The 18,758-nt window shown below is 38.1% G+C and overlaps 1 protein-coding gene and 1 long non-coding RNA gene across 10 annotated transcripts in view; both read right to left on the reverse strand.

Annotated features, from left to right (window-relative positions):
- Nucleotides 1-17,499, reverse strand: part of DNM3 (dynamin 3) — a 475,573-nt gene extending 458,074 nt beyond the window's left edge. For 7 of the 9 annotated variants that reach the window (XM_032463725.1, XM_032463729.1, XM_032463730.1 and 4 more), the window contains exon 1: nt 17,146-17,306. In XM_032463725.1, coding sequence (XP_032319616.1) covers nt 17,146-17,306 — 161 coding nt within the window. Of the gene's footprint in view, nt 1-17,145 lie in introns of all 9 variants that reach the window. The other 2 variants (XM_032463731.1, XM_032463724.1) reach the window with 2 other exon arrangements.
- Nucleotides 19-5,191, reverse strand: LOC116658651. Its single transcript, XR_004313877.1, has 3 exons — nt 4,575-5,191; nt 1,868-1,874; nt 19-30 (listed from the first exon to the last, which is right to left on the reverse strand). It is a non-coding gene; the product is annotated as an uncharacterized LOC116658651 (long non-coding RNA).
- Nucleotides 17,500-18,758: the final 1,259 nt, after the last annotated feature.

The following is an 18,758-nucleotide window of genomic DNA, read 5'->3' on the forward strand; positions in this document are numbered from 1 at the left end:
CTCTCAGTTCTAAATAGCCTCTTTCTCTACCTCCCACCTCTCTGGTCTCCCTTTGTTGCCTCCCTTTGCAGGGTGTCCTTCTTCTCTTGCTTTTTTTCTTTTTCCCTTTTTTCACATAGTCCCTGGAGTGATTTAATCTAGTCCTTAAAATTTTCTTTTAATTGAGATATAATTCACACATCATAAAATTTACCCCTTGGAAGTGTACAATTCTGTTGTCTTTAATATATTCACAGTATTGTGCAACTAATCAACACTATCTAATTCTCAAAAGTTCTCATCACCCCAAAGAGAAAACCCATACCCATCAGTCATTCTCTGTTCTATTCCCTGCCTTCGCCTCCAGCAACCACTAATCTGCCTTCTGTCTCATATGGATTTGCCTATTCCATACATTTCATATAAATGGAACCATATGATATGATCTTTTGTGCCTGGCTTCTTTCACTTAGCATAATGTTTTCAAGGTTCATCCACACTGTAGCATGTGTTAATACTCTATCCCCTTTTATGGCTGAATGAAGTTCCATTTATAGACATACCACATTTTGTTTATCCATTCATCAGCTGATGAGTATTTGGGTTATTTCCACCTTTTGGCTATTATGAATAATGCTGCTATAAACACTCATGTACAGGTTTTTGTGTAGACTTAGGTTTACATTCTTGTGAGTATATGCATAGGAGTGGAATTTCTGGATATTATAACTATGTTTAACTTTTTAAGAAACTGCCAAATTGTTCTCCAAAATGGCTACACAATTATTTTACATGCCCACTAGCAATGTATAAGGATTCCAATTTACCCACATCCTCACCAAAATTTATTGTTCATCTTTTGTCACAGCCATCCTAGTGCATGTGAAATGTTATCTCATCGTGGATTTGATTTGTATTTCCTTAATATTTAATGATATTGAGCATCTTTTCATGTGCTTATTGGCCATTTGTAATATTCTTTGGAGAAATGTCTATTCAAATCCTTTGCCCATTTTTAAATTGAGTTGTCTTTTTATTATTGAGTTTCAAGAGTTCCTTATATATTCTGGATACTAGCCCTTTGTCAGATATGTGCTTTGCAAAAAAAAGAAAGTCCCATTTTCTGGGTTATCTTTTCATGTTCTTAAAAGTGTCCTTTGAAGCACAGAAGATTTTAATTTTGATGAAGTCCAATTTATCTTTTTTTTAGTCACTTGTACTTTTGGTGTCATAGTTAAGAAACCACTGCCACATCTGAAGTCATCCAGATTTACAGTTGTGTTTTCATCTAAGAGTTTTATAGTGTTAGCTTTTACATTTAGGTCTTTGATCCACTCTGAGTTTGTCCTTATGTTTTGAGATATGGATCCAAACTCTGTTTTGCATGTGGATATCCTGTTGTCTCAGCACCATTTGTTGAAAAGGCTACTCTTTCCCCTACTAAATTGTCTTGGTACTCTTGTCAGAAATTAACTTATCATAAATACAATAGTTTATTCCTGGATTCTCAATTCTATTCCATTGATGTATATGTCTATCCTTATGCCAGTACCATGCTCTTTTGATTACTGCAGTTTTGTAGTAAGTTTTAGAAATGGGAAGTATGGGTCGTCCAACTTTGTTGTTTCTGTTTTTCCAGGATTATAATACCATTCCTATAAAGGGATCCAAATGAAAAAGGCAAAGAAATGTGAAACAGCATGGTGAATGTGTACAGGGCAGGAATCACAGTTTGATCGAAGCATAACAGATAACCTGGAAAGGGTGGGCCATACAGGGCCTTTTATGCCATGCCAAGAAGCTTAGGTTTTTATGCTGTTAGCAATAAAAGCTGAAAAGTTTTCACCAAGATAGTGACACCATTTAGTTTTAATTCCATATCAATTACACGACGGCTGTGTGGATGTTACACTGGAGGGTTACAGATGGGAAAAGCATTACATCTATTGCTATAGTCCAGAAGATGGACGATGACTACCTGAACTCAGTCAGTGGTTGTAGGAATTCAGCATCAGTGGTAGTAGGAATTAAGCATAGGTGATCAATTTCAGAAACTCAGACAGTAAATTAAGCAGTCTGGATCAGTGACCTTGGCAAAAGCAGTTTCAGTGTCCTGATGGGAAATGAAGACACATTTCATTCCTTATCCACAGCTGCAGAAATAATAGGAATTGTGAAAGTGGTGATTAGTAGCTCCCAAATCTGGCTCCTTATCAGGGGCACCAGAAGAGCTTTTGACAAATGCAGATTACTCTGGCTTAACTACCAGACCCACTGAGTCAGTCTCCATGAGTGGAGCTCAGGAACCCTTATTTTGACAAGTTCCTAAGGTAAATCTTACACATATATACATATATTTCTTTTGGGAAACACTGGGGTCGACTAGTCTGTCAAGCATAATTATCCCATGTAATTCAAACCTATTTGGTTCCTGGGTTCAGACAGCAAGAGTTCAGATAATGAGGGTTGGAAAGATAGTGAGGGAAGGAAAGAGCTAAGCCAACAGCTGAAGAGGCAGAGGTTAAAATGGGAGAATCATAAGGAGATTTATATCATTAAGAAAATGGAACGTAATTACATCTGATATCTTATAATGGCCTATAATGGAATATAATCTGAAAAAATTGAATCACTATGCTGTACACCTGAAACTAATGCAATATTGTAAATCAACTATACTTCAATTTTTTAAAGTTTTTAATAAAAAAGTAGATAAAAAAGCACAGGTAAGAAAAAAGATAACTCAAAAACTAAGGAAGGTAGGCTCCAAACATTAGCTTATCAACCTAAGAGCATTCATTCATTAAACACAGTCAATGCTATCTCTTAAAGGTCCAATAGTAATATCTTTCTACATGATCCATGATCTTTACTCCCAATACCAACCCATCTGAAATTGGGCCAACAATTTAACTAGTGAAAACTCAATAAAAATTAAGTACTGAAACAGAATTGGAAAATATACTATGGGAAATACCAATAAGGAGTTTGCAGTCTGCCTCAGGGACCAAAAACTAATATAAATCAGTCAGAAACCTTGAAGTGCTAAATAGTATGGAACTAAACTTAGGGAATCAACCCTAAGTCATCAAGGGGTCAGAGAATGCTGCAATCTGTGGCCTCTGCTTCTGGTCCCATCTCAACTTACCAAATTCTTATTCTCTCACACTCATTTCAAACCCTACTTATGTCATGAAATCTTTCCTCGACTCTCGAAGAGATATATTTTCCTTTAACCATCCAGACCACTCTGTACCTCTAAAGACACCCAAATTCTCTCCAAACTTCCATCCCCAATAATAAACAAACACATAACTATTGGTATGCAATAGACACTGCCCTAAGTGCTTTACCTATATTAACTAATTTAATCTTCACAACTACTTTGTGAAGGGTGGGTCTGACTATCACCCCATTGTATAGATGAGAAAGCTGAGGGACCGAGCGGTTCAGCAAAGCTAGGAAGTGAACTCAGGCAGTCTGGTTTCAGAGACTACATGTTCTTTACCTCAACATTCTACAAGATCTGGAGTCACTCTATGCTAGTCTACATTAGGTTCTGTTCAAAGCAAGTATTTTCTAATTACCTTTTCATCCCACAAGTAGGCACTCAAATACATGTGGACTGTGAAATCTTTTTGGTCACAAAATATCATGCTCTTCCCAGCTTGTAATCAGAAATGACCACAGTATACACAGAAAAGATGATAAAAAGAGACAGGAAAACACATTCGGGAGGAGTGGGAAACAAAAGCTAAACAGGTAGAAGATTTTGGAAACCATATAGAGATTTTAAAAAGTAGGTGGCAACTGAAGGTTCTTGAGGACAGCAGCATTAAAGCTGTGTGTTGGAGGAGTAATCTGAGAGTAGCAATATTAACGTGGGATGAATGGATGAGAAATGAAGGAAGGGAAAGAGTAGGTGCTATCAAAGTTATCCACATGTGAGGGAAGGACCTAGACCAGAATGGTCTCAGTGAGAATACAGAGGAAAGGGTAGACCTAAAAGGTGTTCCAAATAAGGAAATTACAATATGTATTAGATGCAGGAAGATTTTACAAATTAAAAAAGAAAAGTGATGGGGTTTTATTTTTTCATGTCTCTAAAATAGTATACCACTGAAAGAAGTGAGATTTTTAGGAAAAGCAGATTTTAAAATCAAGCTTTTATTCCATTCTATTTTTTTCAAAGAATAAACACAATTTACCACTAAAACATCCTTATCCACTGCTTCATGGAATTAGTCACTTAGTGAGAGATTCCAGTTTCTTTACATCCGCAACTATTCTTTGAAGGCCTGGAAGGTCTAGACCCAGGGAGGTCTTAACCCTTTTATATGTCTGGCATTTTTTATTGACCTAGAGATAGTCTATAGAAAAGCTTTTTTTTTAAGCCAGGTTTCTCTGTGACATCCAGCAATCCTAATCACAGGCTAAGTTAAAAAGAACCTTCAAAGTCAAGAACCTTCAAATAGGCTCAACCTGCCTCCCATCTACACCACGCCAAGGAGCCAGTCAGTCTTTAATCCCCAGCTTTTATCCTTCTGGTGATGGAATACTTTACGCTTCACAGGCAACTCATTCTATTTTTTAACTGTTCTGTTGAGCTTAATGTAAGGGAGACTGCTCAAATCTGTCTGCCTCTAACTTTCATCCATTTGTTCTGTCTTCTGAGGACATACAGAGTCAATCTAATCGCTCTCCAATTAACAGCTCCTCAAATATTTGGAGACATCATCATGACCTGGACAACTACTTTCTAACAAATGCCTTGCATAAGAATTGTTAGCCTGTTTTCCCTGATAACAACAACACAATGCGTATCAAGCATTGTACTCTTCTAGGTCACCAAGTCCTTTGAAGGGGCTGCTATACACATAGAACCTCACACAGTTTCTGGCATGTAGTGGACTCTCAAAATACGACTGTAAATGACTCAGTGAGAGAATAAATCCATCTGCTAGTAGAATTTTCAAATATATTCTTTCTCAACTGGTTGAATCTTCTACCTACAACCAAACAAGTTTATTAAACGCTCTGTCCTCAAAATCAATGTCATATAAAGAAAATATAAACCCAGAAATAATTTGTCAGGTATGCATGTTAAATGAGCATCTTAATAAGAAACTTTAGTGAAACACAATTTTTACTGTGTGCACTATTGGAAAGTCTGAGTTTCATATACACATATTCCTTTTTCAATTAAAAGATAGTTAGGGGGAAGGTACAGCTCAGTGGTAGAGTGCATGCTTAGCATACACAAGGTCCTAGGTTCAATCCCCAGTATCTCCATTAAAAAAATAAATAACTGTGGCTCACAGAGAAAGAGAATGTGATAATGAATGTGTATATATTCATGTATAACTGAAAAACTGTGCTCTACATTGGAATTTGACACAACATTGTAAAATGACTATAACTCAATTTAAAAATGTTTAAAATTAATTAATTAATAAAATAAAATGAGTTAACTAAAATACTGCTATCGATAAAAAGTAAAAGGTATTGTAATCACAAAGTAAATGATCACATGCAAAAAAATAAATAAATAACCAAATTACCTCCCCCTGACAAAAAAAAAAAGAGTTAATTTAACAAAATAAAAATAATTATCTTCATTTTAACTCACCTAGTGAAATAGTACAGCTTGAATTTTGGCTTCTATAATATAAAGATATATTCTACCACTGAAATATAGAATTCAAAAAATGACTAGAAGTAACATTACATTTAATCTAGTTCAGAGATATTCAACAATTCTGAGGACAATCATAGTAAAAAATATTTTATAGTGCAGCATGGTACACATATACAAATACACAATTAATACAAAAGTTTTACAATACAGTGCTTATCATTACTACCTAGAACATACTCTGACACTTTTTTAAGATTGCTGCAGCCCATTAAATTGATATCATATCCCACTAATAGGTCACACCCACAACTTGAAAAACACAGATCTAGTCCAACATCCACCCCTATCCTCAACCAATTTACTGATGAAGAAGGTATGTTTCAGCTTGTATAAATGTCTTGCATAGAATCACATAATTAATTCATTCACTTTAGCTCCCGCGGTATGCTGGCACGGTGTTACGGAAAATAACAAATGAAACACAGCTCCTGACTTCATGGAAGCCGCAAACAGTTGGGTAGACAGACAAGGCAACCAGCTGCACAGGTAAGACCCGCAAGCAGTGAAGTATGAACAAAGATCACCGAGGAGGGCCTCTAAATCACACGGGGAGAGCTGAGGAAGACCACTGGGGTGACAGTAAAGACCAAACTAACCCCAGTTCTCCTTGCTGTCTGCCATGTTGCCTCGGCTTATATGAGGCATTTCTTTAACTTCCAGGGAACACCTACTATGGGTGTAAATCAAATCTACCTCAAACTATGTAACTCACTGATACTCCTAACTCCCTCAGCAGTAAAATTATGTTTTTTCTTCAAATCTCCCCTCAATATAGCAGACAATCAACTCAGCAAAGCTTCTTTCTTCCCATTCTTCCTCTTGCTCTTGAAGCAAGAGACTCATGATACTTCCACCATTTCCTTTCTTCACTGACTTAAAAAAAAAAAAAAATTCCTGGGTATATAATACTCAAAGTAGGCCAATAAAATCAGTATCCCTCCACAATTTCACATGATTTTTTTTTTGGATTAAGTAAACAGATTAAAGTTTCTTAAATTGAATCTACAAAGACTAATGTTAGCTATAAAGGTATTTCTAGATGAGAATGTAAAAATCTCACCACACAATGGTTGTTGTCCAGGAAGTAGGACTCAGGATCATGAATACTAGGATCCATGAAAATAAACTGTGGGCCTTTTCTCTTCCTTTAAATGTATGAAAAGTCTGGACCTCAGTTTTATTAATCAGAAAACAGAAACAGAGACACATACACTCAGCCTCCTCTGGATAACCTAAAACTATTCTTACACAAAGCTTCTGAGACATACCTAGTGATACAATGATAATATAATTCCAAATGGAACCAGTTAACTAGCTCAGAGCTAAAACTGAAGGTTAACAAGTTGTAGAGATATCAGTCATGTCAGAATATGACTCTTTCCACTGAAGATTAGAGTCATTGGGTATTACTTCAACACCTACCATAAGAATTCTGGCACTTCTCTAAGGTCTAACAACACTAAACACCACTATTTTTCTGTCTTGCCTCTTGACCTCTTGGCTGTAGATCACTTCTGTTCCTTGGCCTTCGCGCATATGCGTGCTAATAAGTAGTCCTGCTTCTCCAGTCGGACACTCTCAGCTGTTTTACTTACTTCTACCCCGATCTTTGTCTACAATTTCATCTAACATTTCCAAAAGATAAAGATATGCTAAGAATGGTTTACTCCATATCACAGAATCAAATACCATGCTTAAAATTCATTTTCTAAGAGAATGTCTGAAAATAATTTCAGCAAAATTCATTTTCATTCTATTATCTCTGTGTTATTAATTCTACTATGTTCATTATCTCTAGTATTCACCACTTAAACCCTAGCATGTCACTTAACCTCTTTTTCAGCTCAATCTTCCACATTTTTAAATTGAGGTTAATAAAACATGCCTTTACTCTACTCTCAGGGATATTGTAAGGATTAATAACAGAATAAATGAAAAAGTTCTTTGGAACTCTTGAGAGGGAAGAGTATACAAACTGGATTTACATTGTATGTACCTGTTTAAAGAAAAAAATTTACCATGGTAGTGCTAAATGCGGGCAATGCATTCTTTTTCTAGTATACTTTAGGTTAGTATGACCTAAAACTATTTTGATGTGGCTATAATTTTCTAACATGCAAAAAAAAAAAAGAATTTGCAAATACACATTACTGCATGACCTAAAACTATTTTGATGTGGCTATAATTTTCTAAGATGCAAAAAAAAAAGAATTTGCAAATACACATTACTATCTATTGTCTTTCCTAAATTTACTTTTGTTTGTTAAAATAGTTAGAAAAGGTCCATTCTAGATTAAAGACTAAAACTAATAACCATTAAATGGGTTCTGATACAATTCTAACATGGGGAGGGGGTTTCCCATACCAACAACAAGCAGTCCTCTGGACACTACCCGGCTGTCCTAGAATTCAACTCAATTCTGACTACCTACTTAGAGAAAGCATCAGATTCTACAGGTCAAGGGCTCATCCCACAAAACTCCCCTCCGCCCCAACATCAGGCACCAATCACAAGCTGAGGTTGTTATGTGCACTTCTAACCAACTGGCTACAGATTGGAGGTTCCATCCTTAGACTTCAGACTCCAGTCGTAAGTCCAGATTGTTACCCACATTTCTGGCTATAAATCAGAGGTCCCCACAACCTCCTCCTTGGTTCAATTAATTTGGTAGAAAATCAAAACTACAATGAGGTATCACCTCACACCAGTCAGAACGGCCATCATTAAAAAGTCTACAAACAAATGCTAAAGAGAGTGTGAAGAAAAAGGAACCCTCCTACACTGTTGGTGGGAATGTAAATTTGGCACAGCCTCAATGGAGGACAATATGGTGGTTCCTTAAAAAACTAAAAATAGATTCACCATATGATCCAGCAATTTGACTCCTGGGCATGTAACCAGAGAAAACTATAATTCAAAAAGACACTTGCACCCCAATGTTCATAGCAGCACTATTTACAATAGCCAAGACATGGAAACAACATAAATGTCCATCAACAGATACCTGGATAAAGAAGATGTGGAATGGAACATTACTCTGCCATGAAAAGAATAAAATAATGCCGTTTGCAGCTTCATGGATGGACCTAAAGATTATCATATTGAGTGACGTCAGACAGGGAAAGCAAACATATTAAATCACTTACATGTGAAATCTAAAAAAATACAAATTCTATTTACAAACCAAAAACAGACTCACAAACATAGAAAACAAACTATGGTTACCAAAGAAGAAAGGGCAGAGAGAGGTAAACTAGGGATTGGGGATTAACAGACACACATTACTATATATAAAATAAACAAGGACCTACTTAGTAGCACAGGAAACTATATTCAATTTCTTGTAATAACTTATAATGGAAAAGAATCTGAAAATATATATGTAGGTATATATGTATAACTGAACCACTTTGCTGTACACCTGAAACTAGCACTGTGAATCAATTACACTTCAATAAAAAATTTTTTTTTAATTTGCTAGAGCAACTCAGAGAACTTAAAGAAACATTTCACTAAGTACATCATACTGGTTTATTATAAAAAGATGTAACTCAGGAACAGCCAGACGGAAGAGATGCAAAGGACAAGATACAGGGAAAGGGCAAGGAGCTTCCATGCCCTCTCCAGGTACGCCACTCTCCCCAAATCTCCACGTGTTCGCCAACCTGGAAGCTCTCTGAACTCTGTCCTTTTGGGTTTTTTATGGAAGCTTCATCACAGTCATGATCCATTAAATCACTGGTCACTGGAGATTGATTCAACTTTGATCTCCTCTCCCCTTCCTGGAGGTTGGGGGATGGGACTGAAAGTTCCAACCCTCTAAACCCATGGCTGATTCCACTAGCAACCAGCCCCCATCCTTGAGTGCTTTCCAAAAGTCACCTCATTAACCTAACAAAGGACAACTTTATCACTCTCAACACTTAGGAAATTCCAAAGGTTTAGGGAGCTGTGAACCAGAAACTGTGATTGAAGACCAAATATATTTGAGAATTATTTTGGTCATGTTTTTCTGATAAATCACAATCTCACAGCAATCATTTATTGAATGCTTATGGGCCATATACTTTACATCATCTTACTTGGAACTCAAATGCACAAAGTCTATATTATTGTCCCTATATTGCAAACGAGGAAATTAAGTCCCAGTTTCCAAGTTCAATGCCTGGCTGAGGAGCCAAGCTAGTATGGAGTTAGAGGTGGGATTGAAACATCAGTCAGCAAAGCCTACACTCTATCACAGAATACGATGACTCCTTTCAAAATTGGCTTTTTCAGGATCTAGGAAACAAACATCATAAATAAGATTAGGCACCCATCAAATTACTTGATTTAAATGGATTCATCTTTTCAGTTTCAAGCCAATGAAACAATGAGGTCCTTTGGAAGCCCTATCCATTTCTTATAGGTATGTATGTGTTATTCCCGGCTATATCATGACCTGGAAGCCATGAGAAATGAAAATGACACAGTGTCACAAAGAAGCACTGAGATATACACTTTACCTCCTGGGAATAAAGAATTTTCAGCAGGATGTTAGAGGAAAAATAAGACCTAAAGCAATCCTGTATCATTCATATAATTCATGGGTTAAATAAATCATACTTTCCTCAACAACTAGCTTGTCTTTCTTATTAATATTGAGAATTTAATAACATTAATGCTTGTTGAAATTGTTAAATTTTCCATGACAATGGGTCTCAAAGACTACAAACAAAAAAAGTAAGAATATGAAATAGACAAACTGAAGGATGATGATTTGCTACCCAAATATATCTCCTAGTTTACCAAAAACCTCACGCATTTCTTTAAATTCTAATCTTTCCATTTACATTATTTATTTATATACAACTTTTCAGAAACTCTCCTTGGTTAAAGTAAGGCCAATCAGTGACCATCCCAGGCACAACTTTCTAGATATGCCCACCTGGTGGGAAAATACTAATGTGTAAAAACATTCACTATTTCATGTAGTTTTTTGCTGGGCCCATCTGTTTCCTAAAAGTCACAATTTACTTGAGAGTCTATTATCTCAGCCAAATTACCTGATCTAAGTCTGAGAGAAATTCTGCTCCCTGTCTCCTTACCCTATTGTGTATGGGGGGAAAAAACATCACTGCTGGTCTATCATCACAGAAAGTAATGGAGGCAAGTATGAAGGAGAAGGAAAGATTGGTCCAATGGAAGGGAATGGGAAAAGGAGGTGGTAATGGTGAGAGGGAGGCACTTTCAAATAGTAAGAGGAGGAAGAGAAGATGATTAACTGCCAACGGGCTCCCAGTTCAGAACACCAAGTTTCAAACTCAACTCTGATTCTCTGTCTGACCTTGGGCAAATCTCGTTTCTCTGTAATGCAGGAAAAAAAAAAAAAAAACCATTCTGGTATTAATAAACCTAATTTTCTGGAACAGTGTTTTACTCAAGAACACAAATCATTTTGTGTCAACCCTCTGCTTTTACCCTCCTCTTTCTAAACACATTCTATTCTCAAGTTTGCCTTCAGAACATTTTCCCTGACATTTTGTCTTCCATTTACTTCACTACTTTAACTAAACTGTCTTATTCTTTAAAAAGAAAATAGTATTCCACCTCCCTTAAGTATTAGTGCCTTACATATCCCTATAAAGCAGCTGGTCCAACCTATCCCACCCTCAGTGCACCCAGTTATATTTTTAATCTCTCCAACCTCTTTTCTTTCCTGCTGCTCTTCTCGCAGGCCCTCTCCAATATACAGTATCTCTCTGTGATAAAGTGACAGTCTAAATTCAATGCCTTGTTGTCAAGTCAGACACTGAGACCCAGATCACCACCTCCCTACTTTGACATTGATACTTCAACACATGCAGCCTTGAGCTAAAATGATACGGGCTGCCAACTGACACTATAAACTCAAATATTGTCTACTTTCCACTATATCACAATTCAATTTCATAACTAATTTTTCAGAGCCGTTTTCTTTTGTGTAAAAATAAATTGACATAGTATAAATTATTTTGTCCCATTTATTGTTGCATTATCCCGACTGAATTCATTTTACAGTCTTTTAAAGTTATAGTTTCATACCTTATGCGGTCAGTTCTCTTTTTACATGCACATCAGCTCCTACACACTCACACTTCCTTCTACATTCTTAGCCAGTACACTTAAAACTCAGTAATACATGCTCATTGACTTTACTTGCCCATATTTGTCAAGAATATCGATAGGAGTCATACTCAGAGCTAAATCCCACTCACTAGCCATGTGACTCTGCGCAAATTGCTTCTCTCTCTAACCCTGAGTTTCCTGCCCTATTGACATGGGGATGTGAAAACAAGTAAGGTACAGGAGGCATGGAAAGTATATCACAGCATCCATGCCTGTCACCAAGTAAGGCTAAACAAACATTGGCTCCCTTCTTCCTTCTGCTTTATAAAAATCTGTTTACTATAATTCATTAGAATTTTTAAATTAATGCTGGCCATACAGAAAAATAAATTGGTTATTCTACACAACACAGTAGTTCAGAGTTCCTTTGACTTGCCCCTGGTTGAAGAGGACAAAAATTATCTATTTTTTTAGCTGCTTCCAGTCCTCCCTTAAAATTAAATAAATCATAGTAAGTAAAACATCACAATTTAACTCTACTTATTAGCCCTAGCAAAAGGTACTTACTACTTGAGATAAACACCTAATATACTAAATGTATGTCCTGTTGGTAGAGAACCCAGTAGCCTACCCTCTAGCATAGGTATCTACTAAGTTTCCATTCTTCTGGGCGATGCCTGCCCAACTTCATTCCTAAGAAGTTAATCAAGGCCATTTTTTTAATATCTGTTAATCATAAGTAAATTTCAAAACAGAGATATCCTATCCAGTCCAGTTCACATAGTTGTATTGCTTCTCAGGTGTTAGTAATAAAAAAGAATTAAGCTGATTGTTATAACTAAATGCTACCAACAGTGAATTTGTGATAACCTAAAAGTACAGTATGTAATTTTAATTCAGCAAAAATAGCTTTGTAATTTCAGGTTTTAGCAATTCATTGTTGAATGAGAAAAAGTTCATGTTCCTGATACTTTATTTAAATAGACCCTTGAGAACCATGAAGCATGATTTTCAACAATTATCACATTTTAACTGTTAGCACCCATTTATCTAATAACTTTAATACTTGGAAGCCATTTGTTGAAAAATACTCAGTAATTCAGATGCTCTGATGTTTTTAAAAATCTCTTCCTCAATACAAATCCATTTCTGAATTAAGAATTTTACTAATATGAATGCTTCTGTGCCCCATCTCATTTGCAGTTAGAGAACGCTTACCTCCTCAATTTTTAAATACTCATGAAATTATTCAAAGGATTTAAGAGTAAATTAGTGTCTAAGTCATATAAATGACTTTCAGATTTTTTAATTATCTGGTTATGTTCATTCAACAACAGCATCAAATGGCTCACTTTTAAGGTTCTCCCACCAAACAACGCTGATAATCAACATATTCATCTTTAGAAAACTAACAGCTAAATAAGTATACATTATTTGATATTTCCACATTGAAATTAAATCCTTTCAACAAAATCACTTTTTTAAAATCTTTTATATTTTCAAATAAATCAAAAAACCTATTCTATTTGTGCAAAATTAAAAAAGTCTGTTTACCACTCGGGCTAGAATAAAAAATAATGTGGAATCTTCTGCCTATATAATTAGTAGTGAAGAACTAACGTTTCTAACAAGTATATCATTAAAAAACATTTGCACATTAGCAACTAGTACAGTTTTTACTTAACACCTCTGTAAACAAGTTATATTCACTCTAAACACATACTTAAATAAACAACCCAATTATATGCTTAGACCTCCCTTCAAGAATGTCTAATACAGTAAAGAAAAATTCTTATCTTTCTAATGTTGCTTCTGCCTAAGGGGTTGCCTCAAATCCTCTGTGAAATGAGGCAAGATAGATACATATAAATTTAAAATTATTAATATAGCAGCTTTTTATTTATTTAGGTGGTGCTTTTAAGTGTCAAAGAAATAAATTAAAAGTACTTATCAGAGGAATTGGTCAATCTTAATACAGAGAGGGTTCAATATGGCACAGAGATTTTACAGCATAGGTATCGAGTCCAAACAGCTCAGGGTGAATCCTGATTCTACTGTTTTTATATTAAATCTGCCTTTAGCAAGTTACTCAAACTCTCTAAATCTCAGTTTCCTCCTCTATAAAATGGAACTCAAAAGTATCTTCCTCTTTGGGGTTTTATGAGGATTCAATGAACTTATCCATGTAAAAGCACCTAAAATAGCACCTGATGCATAGTAAGCTCTCAATAAATGTTAACCATCATTATCATCATCATCATCATCCTCACTGCACTGTTAAAAAAAACTGGATGTAAAAGTAGCTGAATAAATTTGACTCTTCTGTACACAAACCAGACCAATGGGCAGACCACAAGCCAGTTAGTGAACCCCTATATTCAGACCATGAGTCCCAGCTGTATTCATTAGACCTCTAAAGCTGCCTCTCACTGCCAGTATATATCTCATCTGTATATCCAAAAGAACAATCTGGTTACTCACATTATATCACATTAATATGTAAATTCATCACTTCAGCAAGAAAAATCACAAACAAGTAGCTCATTCATGACTCATCTTATTCATAACAATCTCAAACTTGTCACCCCAAAACTGAATTTTAGAGCTACAGTTAAATGAAATAAACACATTCACAACCAAATTCATTCAGTAACGTCAAAAATATCAATATGAACAAACTGAAAGGAGAAGAGATGGCTAGGTCCACTAATCATAGATTGTTAAATGTTGAGGAGAAAATGCATCATTATTTTAAGACAACAAGCTTAAATGACAAGCAAATGCTATTAATTTACACAAGTAAAGACCTCTTGTTTTATGACCGCATTCAGTAACTGCACAGAGGTCAGAGTTTTAAAATGAACAGAGCTACATGTAAAAGAAGCAAGTTTCATTCTTAAAGGACCTTATCTTTACTGAAAAAATTCTGGATAATAAGAAGACAAAAGGTTATAGTGGAATGTGAGTATGCTTTTTTTTTGCCTAGGATGAATCTCCTAACAAAATAGAGAAACTCCTTTTTCCCTAAGGTTGGTTTACAATTAGCAATTGGATTCTGCAGTAATTCAATGTCTGAAAGCTTTATTAAGTCAAATGACCTTTTTAATTAAATTTCTCCTAATACATAAGCTTGCTAGACAAGTGTCATCTCTACAGATAATAAAGCCTTTCTATATGTATTGAGTTTTTCCCTTTTTGTTAACCTTTTCTTTGATTTGACACTCTAATGGTCATTATCAGTAAAACTTTTAGAAGTATAGTAAATTTCTAATGTATTCTGCTAAATGCTGTGATTTGTATAATATTTATGATGTCCCTATTTTTCACTCTGTCATTAAAAAAGTGTTCAGGCTAAAATATTTTACTCTTTCAGATTTTCTTTAGATCTGCATTTTAAAAGAATATAGCTAGTGAGGAAAAATGTATACACTTTCATTGCAGCATTAAGGAACGTGTTAGGCTTGAAAACCTGGAGAATAGAATTGAGATACATGCATAAAACTGGCATTAGGTTCAAAAGCTCCTGGCACAAACAGTTCATTTTTAATACTGATAATACAGACTCATCCAACTAAATTTATGAAAGATGTATAAACATGCTTATTGCACTTGAATCACAATTTTAACCCTTAAGCATTTGTTTAAAAAACCAAAGCAGTTAAATGAATATTATGACATCACATTAAATGTTCTGGAGTTTGAAAACCCAAAAATACATTGTCATCAAGCCTCATCTTCCCTATGGATACCACTTTAAATTTAGCAAATTTCACTGGCAATAAATCAAAGAAAGTAAAACCCTTAAGTATGTAACTGTTGTGTGTACATGCTTGAAATCACATATTCATCCATCGTTTCACCATAAGTCTATGATGACGTAGGCAAAATGCTTTACCATCACTTTTCTCATCACTCAAATTAATGATAAAACCAAGGCAAAGTGATTAAGTGACTTACTCAAAGATACCAGCCAACTGTCAGCAATTTTACTTTTTATTAGGTTTCTTAGCTTTCTAGTTCAAACAGGGAGGAAAAAAAATACCTAAGTATCATCTGAGAGATAGAGCACTATCTGAGAGAAGAGAATATTCACTTTACAGGGTATTAGCATTTCCAAAGGAGATGCAGGAATACCTAAATTTTACACAAACACTAACAAAAAAAGAAAAAGAAAAAAAAAAAAAAAAAAAAAAAACCAAGAACCTTCTGAATCCGAATCACTAACCAGCTAAATAAGGAGAGTAAGGTACAATCTCTGGATTGTACCCCCTCCAGCCCACTCTCTCGGCTGCTCTACATTTCTACCTGGTTTACTACTGGGAAACAGATTTCAGCTTTCATAATGCTTTCAAATGGGCTTTTCTTAGCTAATGTCTGCACTCCTCAGGCAAGGCCGTTAAGGTAACTTAATCCCTCAGGAATTGCTCAGTGGAAAAAAAAATGCTGATTTCCAATTTTAAAATGAATTCTTTAGGGTTTTTTTTTTTCTGAATTAAGAGTAACGACGAAACCCGTAACTACAATTTAGATTCAGCACGTTATCCTGAAGACTCGCAGGACAAATAAAAGCTTAGGAAACGGAAGACGCTGCTGGGGGAGGGGGCGCGGAGAGAGTGCGAGAAAGACGCTGGTCCATTCCGAGATGATGCAGGAATGACATGGCACCTGGACAACACAAGTCTACGTTCACCCCCACTCCAGAGTCTGTGCCTCGGTTTCTCTGACAGATGCCTGGAGCTGTGACTCGGTGCACACGCGAACACACCACCTTTTATTCTTAGACTCCTAGAGAGGAGAATGGTGGGGAAGCGTCGCCCGTTAAAGCTTCACCACAACAAATGATTTCTTTCTCCTCGCATCCCGCCTCCCCTGCTAGGGGCAGGCGACGACTGTCTCGAACAGTAGACAGCTGAGAGGAGCCGAGAACCAGGGCGAGAAGGAAAGCGTCTCCAGTGGGGGAGGGAGGCGGGGAAATAAACCTCACAGCCTCGCGGAGAGCCTCGGGGAGGCTGACAGGAAAAGGAGGAGGATGTTGAGCCGGGAAAACGGAGAGCGGGACCGGGAAGCGCCCGGACTCGCTACGCATCTAGGCTGCCCAGGGCTGGGGCTGGTGCGTACTGGGCGGGGGGAAGTCGATGCTGGGGCGGCCCCCCTCCCCCGACTCCTCAACCCGAGGACAGGGAGGAAATGGCTTTGTATCACAGGATGAAAGGCAGACTGGAGGGCCACCAGGCGGGGAGGGACGGAGGATGCTCGGAGCCGGGACGACCCCGCCCGCCTCACGGACACCGCTGCTCTGCCCTCGGCTCCGCCGCAGCCCCTGGTCCAGCCTCGGGGTCCACGCTCCAACGGCCCGGAGCGGGTCGCCCCGCGCGCTCACCTGCCCACGAAGTTCTCAAGCACCGAGCTCTTGCCGGCGCTCTGGCCGCCCACCACGGCGATCTGCGGCAGCTCCAGCAGGCAGGTCTGTCCCAGCGCGGAGAAGGCGTCCTGCAGACGGTTCACCAGAGGGATCAGCTCCTCCATCTCCCGGTTCCCCATTGTGCCTGCGCCACCAGCTGCACGCTAATCCCTACTGGTCTCCGCGACCTGGCGGGGAGCCGGGGCCGCGCAGCCCTCCCCGCGGCTGCTGCGCTCGGTTCAGTCAGCAGGGTCCAGCTCAGACGTCGGATCCCGCCGCCGACCGGCCTCGAGTGCGCTCCTGACAGCAACGGCCCCGAAGCGCGCCTGCGCAGGCGAGCGGGGGCGTGGCCTGGCTCCAAGACCACCCCGCCCGCACCGCGCTGGGCAGCTGCTCGGCCCTAGGCTTCCCAGCCAAACATCCCCCGCCCGGCGCGTACGCACTGCCTCCCAGCTGCAGACAGATGCCACCGCCTCTGTCTTGTGCTACCAAGGCTCAGAGGCAGAGTCAGGAAATGACATGAAATCAACAGCAGTCGGAGGCACTATTCCCCTGCAGCAGCTACAAAGCCAAGTCCAATGGAAAGCACTACCACTAGTAACAACTCAGCACTGTCGCCAGCGTCGCCACCAGTGCACCGCCCCTAAGAGTGCCCCTCCCAAAAGGAAGTCTCATGTTCTCACATCCCACTCCAGAAGCCTGGCTCTTCTCAGGGTAGCCGGCCTTTTCGGGTCTAAATACTTCCATCTGACATCCCATTTCAGGCCCTGCGTAGGTTGACCCTTCCTAATCATCTTTAATAGCTCGGTCCTCCCAGCCCGGTCTAAGCAAAGGTAGAGTCCGCGTTTAGCCCTTAACATTCCCCCTCTTCAACCTACCAAGTTCATTCTGTCCTTTGCGACTCCACATGCCATTTCTTTTCCTGATCTATCTCCTATAGGCTCCATCAATAAACGTGCCCTCTGCACCCATTCTGTTAAATTTAGCAAATTGAGAAGTGACTGTCGGGTCCTTTGCCTGGTGACACAAAGATAAACGGTCACGTTTCTCTTAGCCTCCTTAGAGGGTCCTCTTTTCAAATACGGATATCCCTCAGGATTTAACTCATGGGCCTTTTAGTCTACCTAAAGGCTTCCTCACAGCTTTAAACTATTCATAATGGCTAGGGACTACATAATCTAAGTTACTAGCCCACCTCCCTCCTCTGTGCCTTAGAGTGTATTCCAGTTGGCCCTAGATCTCGCTGCCTGAATGACCCACAAGCGCTTCTCACTTAATTTATTCAAAACTGATCTCATCTTTTCTAGTCTCAACATTTCATGCTATAAATTTCTAACCATAGAAAGACTTGTATAAAAATGTCCATAATAACCAAAAAACTAAGGACAACCCAAATGTCCACCAAAAGGTCAATGAAGAAACACATATGATATGTGCATACAATAAGATTCTCAGCAACAAAGAGGAGTGGACTTCTGATACAGCAAGTATCAGAAGTGGCATCTCAGATGCATATGCTGTATGAGAGAAGCCAGACGAAGTACATATTGTATGATTCCATTTATACGAAGTTCTAGAACAAGCAAAAGTGC

Source organism: Camelus ferus, chromosome 21 (genome assembly GCF_009834535.1).
Source record: "Camelus ferus isolate YT-003-E chromosome 21, BCGSAC_Cfer_1.0, whole genome shotgun sequence".
NCBI lineage: Eukaryota > Metazoa > Chordata > Mammalia > Artiodactyla > Camelidae > Camelus > Camelus ferus.